Raw genomic sequence first — 16251 nt, forward strand, 5'->3', positions numbered from 1 at the left:
AATAGCTGGGTCCCAACAGTGGTAACTTTTGGTCATCCTCAGCAGCAGTATCTGATTTCATAGTCTAAGTAGCATTTTCATATTTCTATCAGCTATATTACTTCAGAGAGAAATCATGTGAGCACCTCCACATATAAATATAACTGGTACCCAAAAGTAGTAATAAGCATGCCCTCCCAAAGGATCAAGAAAATTGGGAATTGAGAAGCTTAGCTCAGTCAATACTTTTAACGACAAAACAGCTTCCATCTATTGAAGTAGATTCATATGCCTCATATTTACTCTGTACAATAAGACAAGAGTTCCATTTTTTAAATGAATAAAATAAAACTCAGAGAAGGATCAGATTTTTAACTCAGCCCTGTGAACCCTAACGTAGTATGCGATTCCTTTAAGTACATAGTGTTCCCCTTTGTTAAGGGTTGGTTGGGGCTGTTGCTTTGTCTTGAGTCTCTGCTTTTCACCTTGAGAAGACGGGAGGAAAACCATCCATCTCAGATCTGTCAGTGACACACACATGGTGTCTGGAAGAACAGTGTTATAGCTGCTGCTTTTGTTAAGTTCAAGGTCAGACTTTCCTTAGTAAGCAGGAAAATAAGGATTCAACACTCCTTGCCAGCCATGAAAGGGCAGGTGGTTTCCTCAGTTTCCATTTCACTCAGATTGAAACTTATTACACTACAGAGAAATTAGCATGCCTTTTTAAGGAGCTGGGATATGCAACTTCCCTATCAAAGTATTTTCTCTCAACTTGCAAATTTTGATCACCTCTGGTTTCACAATTATGTGTTCTGGTTGTCATGTTGTCATACGCTTTTGTTTCTCTTTTGGTTTTCCTTTCTCGCACGTGAGCTCACACCACGTGCCAAAGTTGAATTCTCAGCAGCACAGAACATGGTGACTGCTCATATGCCTTATAGAGACTAAAGCTTCTCTTTTCTTCCCATTGTGTTCTCTGCTCACGATGCAAAACCAACCCTGCTGTTATTTTTGTATATGTCTTTAAGAAATACGGATCAGCAATAAGTTAAACTCACAATGGAAAGAACAATGGGAAAGACAGAGTTAACGCTCGTGTATGGTGAGAGTAAGGAGAATCTCATATTCTTCATGGCCCTAAATCAATATCACCATGAAAACATTTACCCCTCAGATCATTAGTTAAACCAGAGTTAGAGTCTAGAATCGGGACTATAACAAACAACAAAAACTGTCATATGTCCCTGACATTGGCATTTGTTTGGCAAGATTGGTGATCCATGGTTACTGTTCTGAATTAGGGAAAATCAAAAACAGAAGTACAGACGTAGCCAAACACTTCCATATCCCTTTTCATTAAGGGAAATCTAAAAAATGGTAAAATACATCTTTCACCAGATAATGAAACAAGACTAACTAACTCCTATTTGTCTCTGCTTACTTTAAATTATTGATTTCAAAACTTTTTCACGTACGTTTTTGAGTTATGATGCTAAAATTTGGATAAGCAAAGTATGTTTACCACGTGTCTCTCATTGAAATATATACATACAGTAAATTAAAACAAAGAAAACTGTTATTAAAACCTAGTTTTAAAACATTAGGTATATATATACATATAATGAACATGGTAAAATAGCATATTCAAGGTTTTCCATTTATTACTGAATATATTCCATAATCAACATCTATTTATAAAGGAAAATTATTTTCTCCTTACGAATCATAATACAAGACTAAATTAGGCTATGAGAGGCCCATTCAGGGTACTGATCAGAGAAAAAAATATAATATAGATATCAAAAAAAGATGTAGCTATTTTAAAAGATAACAGAATCGTGATTCTTCATTTCCGGCAGAATGAAAAGATCTATAAATTACATTCTAATCATTTTGTTCAAAATACAAGGTTTTTAGAAAAGCAGTTCACCCAATTAAACTCTGCTTATAGGGAAAAAAACAAAAGCAACCCAACGAACAATTAAAAACATGTTTCATTGCCAGGGGATTTTTTTTTTTTCAAATTTTTTAGGAAAGAATTACCCCACTGTGTTGCTCCCAAAACAAAATTCAGGTAGTCCAAGATCTCTTAAGGGTTGAAACAATACCAACTCACCATCAGCTTTGATGCTGGAAGGTGGGAAGCTGGGAAGGTGAGGTGGGAGAAAGGATTAACTTCACACTGACTTCTTATAAAATAATAAATTAATAAAATTTGGAAACGGCATGCTTGACTGGCCTCAGGACGAGTCTGCTGTACCCCGGCTTCAACCACAAACCTGAACACCAGTTGACACTTAAAAGGGCAGTGAGGGAGGCAGATATGAGGATTCCATGATGGGGAATATGGATTAAGGGAGAGAAAACGGGAGGAGAACCTATCAAAATACATTAGTGAGAGACATAGTACGCAAGGGAAAGCGATGTTCATTATTAAATTCAAAATAAAGAAATTAAATTTAGCTAAATTTAATTACATGTTGAAGTGAATCACTGGCAGAGGGAAAGTTACCTTCTTCTCAATTTATGAATTTATCAAATTAGCTATAATCGTGTAAGGGGCTGAAAGAAATGCTGAAGTAGTTAGATTTAGAAAACAAAAAATATGGTTAAAATGCTGTTAGCTTTTGTAGGCCAGGTCACAGTTCAATTCCAGACAGAAAATACAAAAAGCCAAAGGTAATTCCCAACAGATCCAACATAAAGTTCAATTTTGTCCCATAATAATCATTATTAATAGCATTTTTTATTTGGAAATTCTAAAAATACATTTATTTTTCTACAAAAATTCATATAATTTGTGAGAGTCATAGTATATTAGAGCTGGCTCTGAAAATAAATCATCATTAGATTCATGGGCAAAATTCTTGAGCTTTCTAAGGCTGAGTTTCCTCATGTACAAAATAGGATAATCATGAAATAAAGTAGACATTCCATTTAAAGAGCTAGCAAAATGCCTAGCATTTAGTAAGCTCTCAGTAAATGTTAGTTTCCGTTAGTTATTAATATTATTGCAATTGACCATCACAGCAAACGCATGGTTTGAATATTTATTTAGAGTGAACTAAAGATGTATCTAGGAAGTGAAACTTGGACTAATCATAAAGAACTAAAAAAATATGAAATATTAGCATGGAAGAATAATTGATGTTGGTAAAAAAATGCTGTGAAAATCAGGGTATCAAAAAAGCAGATCTTTATAAAGACAGAAAGTAAATTTTGATAAATAGAGTGAGTTGGAAAATACATGAAGTATAGTTTATGAAAACTGTATGTGACTAATAAGAGAATTAATAACTTCTTGGGTTGAACGAAGTACAAATTTACCAGTGCTCCAATATTTGTGTTTAGTTATTCTAGCCATGAAAGGCATATTGATGATTTTGCTCATTTTTATGCAGTGGGAAAATAGCAAAAATCTAAAGCATACAGGAAAGATTTATGTTCTCCGATGTGCTTTAAGACATTACACAAGTTAGAAAACCCATGGGTCACAGCTTACATGGGTTTGGAAAATTAGCAATACTGATTTTAAACCCCAAGGGAACTCTTTGTCATATTTATTTTCAGTAGACATCTAGTCATTTTTACCATAAAGATACAGGAATTCTTCTCAATGGAAACTTTTCTGAATCATTCGCATAAAATGACCAACGCGGTTGTTTCTTTTAGCCATCTTATAAATATCTGTCCATGGCTTGATTCATACAAAGAATGATTTTTAAAAACTAATACATTGCCATAGATTGATTTATGGTTAATGTTTTTGAAATTCTATAGAAATATGGTAGAAACGGAAGCCACTTTAAAGAAAACATTCTAGAAAAATTTAGATTAAGTTTTATGTTTTGTTACAATACTGAAAATGTTGCTGTGGCCCTTATAGTAAAAGGCGGCGAAATTCTTCTAAATGCTGTCACGAGAACACTCTAGAAACTAATAATTCTAGATTATCAACTATGAACTTATATCTGATTCCTCCCATCACTCCTTGAGAATGTGTGTATGACTGAATATTTTCCCTACACACACATGCACGCACGCGCGCACCTTCACACACATGTGCACACATGCACTTACCCCAAAAGAAAGTCCATGAGATGGCTAACACGGCTTGCTTCTCTTACCAGTTTTTCCATCTCTGATTTTATATATCTTGAGTTTGGGTTTGAATGTAACTGTATAATACCACAAGCTCCTTTAAGATGGTATATTTCTGTTCACTGCACCCTCTCTGAATAAATATTTATGTACGTATAAGGCTTAAAGTATAAATTTATGCCCATAAATTACAATTACCTGATAAATCATCTCATGCAATATAATGGGGCCTGGAGAAAATGTCAAATAAATGGTGAATTCTTCCAGTCACATGTAACTCATTCCCTCACAGTACAAACAATTCCATAACCATTAACTTCCATTTATCAGGCACTTTTTTCCTTGTACCTAAATCTTTTTTTTTCTTTCCACATTGATTTAATTTCTGGACTGTGGGGCAAAAGTTCAATTTTACTTATTTATTTATTTAAGTATTTGAAGTTAACTATTCTTCAACTATCTTCCTCATTTATTCTTAAATATTCATCTAAAAGTCAAGCAAGTATGCTCTAATTATCCTTAACATTAAACAGTACATAAAGAACTGCTTCATTTATACTAATATTTACCTAGAACAAATCATAGGGGTATATGTTCCTCCTTATTTTCAGAACATTTAGCAAGATATGTGATTCTTACAGTTTCTTGGATGTGAAGACTCTCTCATTTATTTATTTGAAACCAATTGTCATCATCATAAATTCAGCAAAAGGGAGCCATATGGTTTTATGAACAAAAATGACTTAATTGCTTTATAAGATAAAGTTCAGATAAGGGAAGAGAATATTATCAAATCTCAAAATGTTTAAAAGATCCTCTGATAAGTGGACATAATTCAACTTTTTGAACTTAGATAAATAATGGGAAACTGTAGTCAAAACAGCAGGACAAAAAGAAAAATATCACCCTTGATCTCTGAATTTCTTCTGCTACTTATTAGCACTATGTCAGCTGATATGCAGATTAACTAGCCACATAGATCATCTGACCCTTGACACAGACAAATAGTCATCTGACAACACAGGGGCTTAATTTGGAGATTTTTCCCCTGAGGTAAAAATGACTGTCTTAGGAATCCTAAGGGTAACACAACAAACTTATTTAACCAAATACTTCCATTTAAAAATAGCAGATTCCAGGACATTAAATTTAAGCAGATATTACATTAAGAACTCTTCATCTGTCTCACATAAACATACTCGCATTCAATAAAGGTAAGCGGGTCTCAAGTTAGTACCTTGTACGTTTGTTTAATATATAGTGACATGAGGACTGGGATATATTTTTCTAATGAGGAATATATATTCTGGATGGAACTAGAAGGTATTATGCTAAGTGAAGTAAGTCAATCAGAGAAAGACAATTATCATATGATCTCACTCATGTGGTAATTAAGAAACAAAACAGAGGATCAAAAATAAAACAAAACGAAATCAGAGAGGGAAACAAACCATAAGAGACTCTTAACTATAGGAAACAAACTGAGGGTTGCTGGGGGAGAGGGAGGTGGGAGAGGATGGAGTAACTGGGTGATGGACATTAAGGAGGGCATGTGATGTGATGAGCACTGGGTGTTATATAAGACTGATGAATCACTGATCTCTACCTCGGAAACCAATAATACATTATATGTTAATTAATTGAATTTAAATTTAAAAAATTACAAAATTAAAAGTTTGAACAGCAAAAAAAAAAGGAATATATATTCTGTAATTCAAAAGATGCCATGGAATTTTTGAAAAATCCAATTTTTTAACACGGCATATTTAAAAGAAATTGCAGGATACTGCAATTTTGAAGACAATTTTTATCGGTATGTTAAATTACTCTGCACCTACTAAGGAAAATTAGCAATTAACACACACCTCGAGGCTACAAAAAAAAAATTACTAATTCCATTCCTTATTTTTAATGTAGATGGAACAGCTGTCAGTTTCCAGCAGTGAACAACAACAAAAAACCTACCAGTTAGAACCTGGGTAATAAAAGCTCAAAAATACCCACTTTCAATCTAATAGTGCTGATAACTACAGTCGATGTGTTTTCTTAAGTTTGCACAATAACGTTGGTGAAAATAATACAAAATTAAATTGTGCATTTAGAAAAGCTCTGGTATGTGTAATTTCTAAAAATAGAACAGAGAAAACACTTGTGTACTAACAAGCAGAAAAAATGCTCTAACTTTGCCCCTTTACAATGTCTGGGAAATACAGCTGCTGACCAGGATGGGTTGTAATCTGAGAAGAGGCAACAGTTACAATGGTTTCTTTCCTTGACATTTCGGGAAGATCTTCTCTGATGTTCTTCCAAAGAATTCATAAGATATGTTCCATCTTCCGATTATTTTATAGAAAATGGCATTTATATAGTGGGGATTTTATGCAATGTGCTATAAATATCAGCATAATATATTTAGGAAGGACTCTTTAGCAAAGACTACCAATATTTCTTTAGCCACGTGTTCTACAAACATTAAGATACTGCTTATAATTCTACATTCTTTGTAAGAACCCATCTTGATGCTAATAGGTTTATGAAACTAAATAATAGTAATTTATACTGAAGCATCTTTGGGTTGGAAATTTTTCTTTTTTTTTTTTTTAAAGATTTATTTATTTATTAGACAGAGAGAGACAGCCAGCAAGAGAGGAAGAGGGGGAGTGGGAGAGGAAGAAGCAGGCTCCCAGTGGAGGAGCCTGATGCGGGGCTCGATCCTGGAACGCCAGGATCACGCCCTGAGCCGAAGGCAGACACTTAAGGACTGCGCCACCCAGGCGCCCCGTCTTTTTCTTTTTTTAAAGATTTTTTTTTTAGAGAGAGAGAGTGAGTGCATGAGCCAGGGGGAGGGGCAAGGGGGGAGGGAGAGAGAGAATCTCAAGCATACTCAGCACCAAGTGCAGAGCCGGAGGCAGGACTCAATCTCAGGACCCTGAGATCATGACCTGAGCTGAAATCAAGAGTCGGACCCTCAACCTACTGAGTCACCCAGGCGCCCGTGGAAATGTTTTCTTATGGTCATATAGGCCAGCCTTTAATCAGTTATCCCTCTATGTAAAAGCCTATCAAATGACAAATAGCTTGTTTCCCTTATTTTCACTGATGCAATTAGTTATCCCCCAAATATCTATATTTTCTATGAATAAGATGATTGGGACTCAAGAAAGCTATCATGTTAAGTACTAATAATTTGATAATCTCTGGCACCTACAAATATCTAACCAATACAAGCAATCAATCAGTCATGATGCATATCTCTGAGTGTGTACTTCTATTGACTTCATACCCCAGACTGGAATATATGTAAAAGTTTCCTCCAATAATCACTTTATCAGCCAGTCATTAGACATGAGCATAATAACATAGCTATCTATACACTGTGCTGCCAACTCAAAGTTTAAGAACATATCAATAATCTTGCCTTTTTCCAGTGGACTATCATTTGCAAATTTATCTAAAACTCCCTTAAATCATCTAATCATCTGTACAACCTCCTTAACAAAAACAAAAACAAAAAAGAAAGAAAAGAGAAAAGGAAAGAAAAGAAAAGAAAAGAAAAGAAAAGAAAAGAAAAGAAAAAATCAATCCTAAATTGAATGAGTGCCCCCTGGAGTAAGTGCAAAGTCTCTGTGCATTCTCTTGTCCTGATACTCAGCATAAAGACCTTCTATTCCTATCTTACCACGTTCCAGGTACTATCACGTAATACAGCCTCACACTGTGCTTGGAAGTAATTACTATTACACTCATTTTATTAATGCTATGGCTAAAATATGAGCTACTTTGTCAGAGCCAAGATTTGAATCTAGTTTTCCTAATGATTTCTTCTTAGAATGTATATTTCCAGAATGGAGCTATTTATTCTCTTTATTTATCCTCCTTATTTAAATTAAATATCAAAAAAATAAGAATCAAAACTTCAAATTCTGTTATCTATAGCAATAACTATAAATTTATCTTATATTTAAGCATCAATTACAATGGAATTTAAATTGAGCGTTTAATAACTCTGAAATCTGTTTTCTTGATTTTTCACTACAAAATTTAGTGAAACTTTGAAATCTCTATTTATAAATCTGACTTTTTACCTTGATACACTTGGAGATTATGCCACAACTTCATTTGAAGAAAAATGGATATTAGAGTATTATTTTTAAAACTTTATAATATTTCTTGGTCATTAAACAATACTCTGACAAAACAACATTTTGATGACTTGAATACAAACGAATCAGAAACATACGGATTGAATTTTCTTTGACGTATAAGTGGGTTTGAATAGAAAGGAAAAAAAGTCATTGGCAAAATTCATTCTGAGTATTGCCAAACCTAAAATGTCTGAAAACATAGGATTTTTTAAAAGACATTCTAATGAACCCAAAAATACTCTCTTTGTTTTTCCATCTCTAAATTATTCTATAAACCCAAGTTTGAAAAAAGAATTAATTTACTTGGAAGGTTTAAACTATATAAAGCATCAAGCAGTGGGAAATTATAGTGTTTGGAGGGAAATTCTAAGTCTTAAAAGCTCAGTTAAATTGCTATCTGTGTAATAAACTGTGTATGTATATATGTATAAAGGACAATGATACCATAGACCTAACAATCTTAACAAAGACCTAATAAGTCAAATAATTAATGTATCTTTTTATAATTTGGTGGGCTGAAAATCTTACAATAAATTATAAAACAGATCTAAGCCTACTCATTTGCTATTATAAAAAGAGTACCTATCTTATCACAGAGATTTATTAACCACTGTGAGAGAATGCTTGAGAACTTTGAAACTGATTTTGCACAAGTGGGTCCAACCACTTCTTTGGAGTCTCTAGATTTGCCCATTGAGAAGCAGCAAAGTTTCTTTTTTGTTAGCCTGCTCATACGTTTGCTTTATTTTGCTGAAACAAACATGTGGAGTTCGGATAATTGTTTTGTATGAAAAAAAATATCAGTAGAATATCCTTAAACTCTCCTGCCAAATCCACAGCAGTTCATTTGTCAAATTTCTAAAAAGAGTATTTCATAAACTGACATATTTTTCACACTTCCTCTGAGGAGTCATAATACTACTTTTGATTTCAGCAGTCTTTGGATTTCCAAAATATATACTTCAGCCTCTTTATTTATTTTTTTTTTTTTTGCAGGAGCAGGATAATCAAAATTTAATAATATACATCATTGATTTTCTCACCTTATGACTGAAACCATTTTAACTACTGTACTGTGAGCTGGGTACAAAATTCTGCCCCTGTGTTACACCAAACTGATTTGGTTAATAATCACCCAAAAATTACAGTTTGGAATGTCTTCTTAGGAGTAATGTGCTCAGTGGCAGGTGGCGTATAAAAGTCTTTTAAATCGAAAACCCATTCAGTGATCAGTCAAGACATGTTTTTAATACCTACCCACAACCTTCATTGTACCGAGCACAGAGGGCGCAACTGTGAAGGAGCAATACACATCCTATGAGCTCATGAAACTGACATTCATTCAAACATGTAATCACGATGGTGTTGCTGTGATTGATTAAAGCAGCAGGCCTGGTTCTTTTATGACGTGTGATCAAGCAACAAGAATATATTATACATAAGTGAGATTTCATTTTCCCTCCATGATTGGCCTCCAAATCACTTTCCTAATAGCATCTGCAGTCATATTTTAGACATGAATGTTGTTCTAGCCGACTGTGAACTATTGACTTTTTCCAGACTATACCATGCCATTTTGCCATTCTGTACATTTACCTACATTGTTTCGTCATCTAGGAATGAATTCTCTCTCCCTGTTCTTACCACCACTCCACATGCTTCCACAGCTCCCTCTCTTCTTATCTCCATTTCTTGAAATCTTTTTTTTTTTTTTCATTTCTTGAAATCTTATTCAACTGACCTGGCTTAAAAGTTACTGGAACCACAGACCTTTTGGCTCTGTCCTATTTGGAATTAACCCTCTCTCTTCCATTTTCCTGGAGAGTCTTCATGGTACCACTATTTTTAGCATTTAGGGCACTTTACTTTTTCTAAAATTAGCTCTCTGTGTCTGTCTCCCAGATTATATTGCCCTTTAACATGTTGTCTTCCCTGTCTAGGTACTCAATAATTTTATGTCAAACAAATGGGTAAGTGGATAATCAACAAATGAATTTGAAAGCAAACTTTCCTGAGTATCATCCAGTCATGACTACCAATTACTTTTGCGGAGAAGTAAATGTATGCAGAATCCATTATTGCAAATTAAAGATGGACTGTCTGCTCTGTTTGAAGCAATATTGCAATATCATGTTGCGAACAACAGCAGTAGTAATGAAGGAAGCAACAATAAGCTGAAGCATCTGGTTATCCATATTTATAGAGAAATGTCACAAGTAGATTCTCCATGAGGTTGCAGTTAATAAAACTAAGGTGCCGGGGGGTCACATTATTTCTCAAGGCCAAATATGCTCCAGCTCTGGTGAAAATCTGTTTTAAGTATTTCTTAAATACACAAAGCCAACTTGCCTAGCACATTTAACCATTTTAATATTTTCATATTAGACAATATTAAAGACATAAAAGCAACAAGGGCTATAGATAATCTAACTCTTAAATAAAGGATTGGGAAGGCTTTGAAAAAAGTGAAATATTTATTTTAGGTTCAAAAGCAAACACAATGCCCCCCCCCTAAATAACACTACAATAATTTAAAGTCAAATTAATATGTAAGAGAAATGTATCAAGGAGAGGGGGGGAAACTCCAAAATATAAAATATTCTTGGGAAGAGATTTTCTGTTCCCAAGAACTAGTCAACTATAAATTGAAAGCAAGACAGAAGCCAAATTACATAGATAGTAAAGCAAAGAGAACCAGTACAGAAGAAGGAGTGGAAAAAACAAAAGAGAGAAATTTCAGAATTTTCAAGTGGGGTGTGAGTGGGTAGGGAATGAAAAGGCTGATCATATTTCACAGATCTCTTGAGTTGTTTAGTTAGACATTTCAAGCATCTCCCCAAGGAGAAGACTGGGAGAAGCACATACCACTAATTTAATTTTTCTTATTTGGGCCACATACCAGGGAAGAAACAACTGCTCACCCCCACGGTGCTGATGTCCCGGTCGCATTTCTGACCATAAATGTACAGTAGTTTAACATTGTAAGAATTTTTACAAGATTATTTAAGTATGTGTTTTTCTCTGTCTACATTTATAATGCTTGTACTCTGAAAATCCTTAATGGTAATCTCAAAGCCATAATTGGAAAATAGCCTATAATTCAAATTATTTGAATTGTTCATAAAGAAAATCTAAAATTCAGCATTGTAATTAAAATCTATGGAAAAATCTAGATTTAGTGGGAAAATGTCTGAAACTCATCAATAACACTAAGAACTCTTTTTCTAGATCAGTATCTGAAGCATGAAACCTTCACTAGATGAACTCTGTGATAATTACAATTTGATTTGTATCTGTCAACCTCATTTCATATATGCAATCCTTGGAGTGCCAACGTTAGTTAGAGTATTATTCTTGAGCTGTAAATCTGGTTATATAGGTAAAACAATGCCCCTGTGAGTCCTATCGCTTATAGCAATGAACCCCCTTGCAGGAGACCCAAGTCAGGCCCAACTTCTACTTAACTGTGTATTTTTTAAGCAAGGCTTTAGTGCAGTATAGCGCTGAGGACTGAGGAAGGCAAACTGTAGGGCTAATGTGTCTATCGCCTGAGCCCACAAAATACTAAAGGCAGTAAAGCTTTAAAAAGGCACAGCCTCTAATAACCATCCCTTTATAAATGACCCTCCCTGGGCGTGGCCTCACGTTTGCATGGTGTGGGGCAAGAGCGCAACGTAAGGCCGCTTGGTCTACTTCTAAGTACGTAAAAAGTACTAACAAATCATTAAATAAATTATGTTTTATCCTCTTATCATGACAAAAATAATTTTAAATGACTTGAACGTCCAGATTTGAATTTAAAATTTTTGGACACTTTGAGTGATCAAAGGATGACAAGGTTCTGAATAAATTGGCCTTGGCTTCCCTGGTCTCCTGCTGGAATGTGCAAAGACCCCTTTCACCACAGTCTTTGTCAATTCTGTTCCATCTGTCTGAAATGCCTGCCCCTGACTTTTCCCCCTAATCATGTCTTCCTGATCTTTAAGGCTAGTTCGGACTCACTCACTGTTCTGTACTTGTAAATCCACTGGGCTCTTCTCAGCGTGCAGTATCACACATTCACTAATATTACTATGTGATCACTACCTGAGCCTTACTCACCTGCAAGCCTCACGAGGCCAGTTCTTGCTTACCAATTTCTCTCCAGCATCTAGCCAAGCACACCACTCACAGGTGCTCAATGAATACTTGTGAGCGTTAAGAATAATTTCCGGAGTTTCTTCAAAATGAAGATTTCCTAGAGATCCTCCCACCCAACAGGTGATTCTGGAGCTGTTGTCTTCGACCAAATATTGGAATATGTTAAGACTTAACAGTGTTATTTTCTGCAGTACTTTGTGCCTCTTTGGTTCTATCACCATCTTCCCTCCTCCCCTTGTATTATTAGGAGCTCCTTTGCCTGTTTCCCTAGCACCACTGTGTGTGTGTGTGTATATATATATATATCTTTGTTATTTTTCATCATTTTGAGATATCTTTTACATATAATAGTATTTATTTCAATGTACAGTATATACATTCTTACAATCTATATAGTTGTATAACTACCATCATAATCAAGACATAGATTCAAAACACTTCGTATATAGCTTTCTTTTGGAGTTATTATATTACAGTAGAGCTACTTGTTTGCATACAGGTCTTTAATACTAGATTAAAAACTCCTTGAGAGCCAGAAACAATATCTAATTCTTCTTTATCCCTCCATCCCCACTACAGAGCCTTAAGAGAAATGTGTGTTGGGAAAATGCATTTATAAATAGATGACCTAATTAATATATTGCACTATCCAATGGCAGGTGCTACCTAGCACATGGTAAGTATAAAACAGTCTATTCTATCTTGGTTTAATTGTATAGAAAGCTGTAACTTCCAATGTGTCAAAACTAGCGCCACAAAAAATATTTGAAATTCATTGCTTACCATCTCCTGTTTCTGCACAGAGTTGTAAACCCAAATTATTCTGTGGATTAATTACCCAATGATTGCTGGTCACAGTGATATCAAAGACAAGCCAACCCACATCTAAAGCTTGGGCCTTTCTTGTGTCTAACAGGAACAGATCTGCATCCCTAAGGAGAAAAAGAACAACAACAAAAAAATTAAAAGTGTGAGTGAAGAGCATCATTTCCCATACTTAAGTGAAAACATTCCAAAGGCACTCTTTAAAATAACAAAAGTTAAAAAAAAATAACAAAAGTTAATTAAAGAACTAGGGGAACAAGTGACTCAAGTGATGGGTAATAAGATACAGAACCTTTCATTGTTGGGCCCCAACCCAAATCTGGTGCAGATTAGTAATATCTGAAAGTAATTTCCATTTTCCTGCTCTTCACTGGCCTTTACAAACTGACTTAGTGGTCTAGATTTGGGCTCTGATAATCAGCTTTCCCTAAACCCCTGTCTGTAAGTAGCCTTCACTGGCAAGTTCACCAGCAAGGGGTAAACTGGGTAGAAATGGAAGGGAAAGTAGCTACTCTAATTTGGATGAATGTGGGTTGTCAAAGCGACAACGGAACAGGCACGGGCAGGATGTGATGCAAGCATCTGCTTTAGAGATTGTTCTCCCTTATTTTTCATGTTCATTATACTTCTTTTCCCATTATATAATACACATTTTTATTTTTATTTCATTTTCCATTTTGATTATATGATTATTTTATGGATACCAAAGGCCAAGAGAGGCTCTCAGACGGCACCATTGCATTAAAGGATGAATCCCACCAATGGCGCAGCAGACAACCCCCGGCTTGCTCTAACACCCTCCGCGTGCGTAAGACCCCCGGAGACAGTAACAGCTATGATTATGAACGTGTACGTTTTAGAATAGTCTCCACCGTGTCACCGTGATTCACATTTATCAATCTTCACTTTAGCATTAAATTTCCAAATGAATGAACATTTGTTGAATTATAGTGAACTGCTTTATTTATTATTTCCTTACAGGCAGCCTCGGCTCTAGAAGTTACACGTGTCCAACATTTCATCCTTACCACAGCTCTTCAAAGCAGCATAGAAATATACTTGACCTTTGCTCAAAATGACCTTTGATCCTGTGCTGAATCTGTTTAAGGACATATTATTTAGATGAGGAAAGGCAAAGCTATGTCACAATCAGCTATGTTAAATACTGTTCTGTATTTGCCATCAAGCCGCATCACACAAGTCACTTCAAAGGTGGCTTACAAACTATAAAAAGCAAATTTTCAGTAAAACCAAATGGTGTGTGTGTGTGTGTGTGTGTGTGTGTGTGTATGCTTTCTTAAGAAAAATACTCTGTTATCATTGAAAATTTAACTGTTTTTAAGAGAAGTGGATTCTCAATGTTTTAGGAGCTGCATCTCCGTTTCTTTATTTCAACTTGATTTATTTCATTCTTTCACTAACCTAGAGAAGTTACAATAAAGGCATAAAGCATTATGATTATTTAAATCATCCAGCTACCCCTAGTCCCAATGATGCAACTATCATTCTCCTTCACAATTGTAATCATAATGTTTACCAAAGGAGGGGTGCAGACACCTTTTCATATCTAATCCCGGACTCAGTTTGAGATACCAAAGACATATATGGCAAGCATATGCTATAATGCAATGAAAACATTCCATTAGTTTTCACTTGAATTTTAAGGACCCGTTATATTCACAGTGTGATGGGGTATTAATCAAATTCTCCCTCTTCTTCCTAACTCGGAAAACTCATCAAGTAAACAAAACCTGAGAAAATACAAATTATCCTTAAATTCTTGAGATAATTGGTAAGTACCTTTGAAACTATAATATTGGAATAATTTAGTCACATTTTCGACTTGTGAAACAGAAGGAGTCATCCTGTAGCTTGCAAAATACTCAAGTGCTACCCTGCTGTCAAGCCTGCTTTCGATTTGAAATATGGCATAAATGTACTACTAAACTCCACAGAGTTTATGATGCCACCCCTTGGCATGAAATAAACAAACACTTGGGGACGCCTGGGTGGCGCAGTCGTTAAGCGTCTGCCTGCGGCTCAGGGCGTGATCCCGGCGTTCTGGGATCGAGCCCCACATCAGGCTCCTCTGCTGGGAGCCTGCTTCTTCCTCTCCCACTCCCCCTGCTTGTGTTCCCTCTCTCGCTGGCTGTATCCAACTCCGTCAAATAATAAATAAAATCTTCATTTAAAAAAAAATAATAAAATAAACACTTGAACGAAAAAGAACAAAGAGGTAAAATTTGAGAACAATTTCCACTAAGTAATAAATATCTTTAGGTAGTTATCCAGGTAATATTTTCTATTATTTTTAAATTATGCTGTTTTTCCAGAAAAAAAAAAAAAGTCCCCAAACTATCCACATCCAAGTACCCAAACTTTCAAGCATGCCTGTGAAGAAAATGATTTCAGTTTTAATGGCTATATTTAGAAAAAGCATCAGCCAGAGGAGTCAAGCAAACCCTAAATATATGAATTTCAGAGATGCAACTTGCAATTCATCGGAAGGTACATCTAGGCAGATAGTATGGTTTGAAAAATCCAAACATTCTAACCCCCCCTCTGAAAGGTTGTGAAGTTTTGGCTGCTTTCATAAGCTCATGGTTCATGATTTCTGAGCAAAGCTATTTTATTTTTTGACTGATAAATTCTGTTCTTTAATTTTTCCTCTCTCCTTTTCTAGAAGCTCTTCTGTATTACCTACAGACAACAGAGTACACTTTGGAAGGATCAAGTCTGTTATTAATCAACACAATAGTAACAGTTCTGTAATTTTCACTCATGTAGTACCTTTCATAGCAGTCTCTTAAAAATCAATCCCTACCCTAATTTTCTCTAGAAAATTAGATGTGATTTCTTTTGAAGTACAAAATTACTCCACTAAAAATGGAACTTACATCACTGGAAATAGTAGAAATACTGTGTCCTATGAACAGTATAAAATAAACCTGTTAAAGTTGCCTCATCTTATTGTTTTTACCTGACGTCTTTATAGAAATTCTTGAAATATCTAATAAAAGATATTTTAAAATATTAACTCATTTAAGAGGAATGAAGTAGG

At 35.0% G+C, this 16251-nt stretch overlaps 1 protein-coding gene across 2 annotated transcripts in view; it reads right to left on the minus strand.

Moving 5' to 3' along the window:
- Window positions 1-16251, minus strand: part of BMP5 (bone morphogenetic protein 5) — a 116879-nt gene that overhangs the window by 23921 nt on the left and 76707 nt on the right. For both annotated transcript variants that reach the window (XM_008691761.1, XM_008691760.1), the window contains exon 3: window positions 13149-13297. In XM_008691761.1, the coding sequence (XP_008689983.1) occupies window positions 13149-13297 (149 nt within the window). The remainder of the gene's footprint in view (window positions 1-13148; window positions 13298-16251) is intronic.

Source organism: Ursus maritimus, unplaced genomic scaffold, assembly GCF_017311325.1.
Source record: "Ursus maritimus isolate PB19 unplaced genomic scaffold, ASM1731132v1 scaffold_29, whole genome shotgun sequence".
In the NCBI taxonomy this organism is placed as follows: Eukaryota; Metazoa; Chordata; class Mammalia; order Carnivora; family Ursidae; genus Ursus; species Ursus maritimus.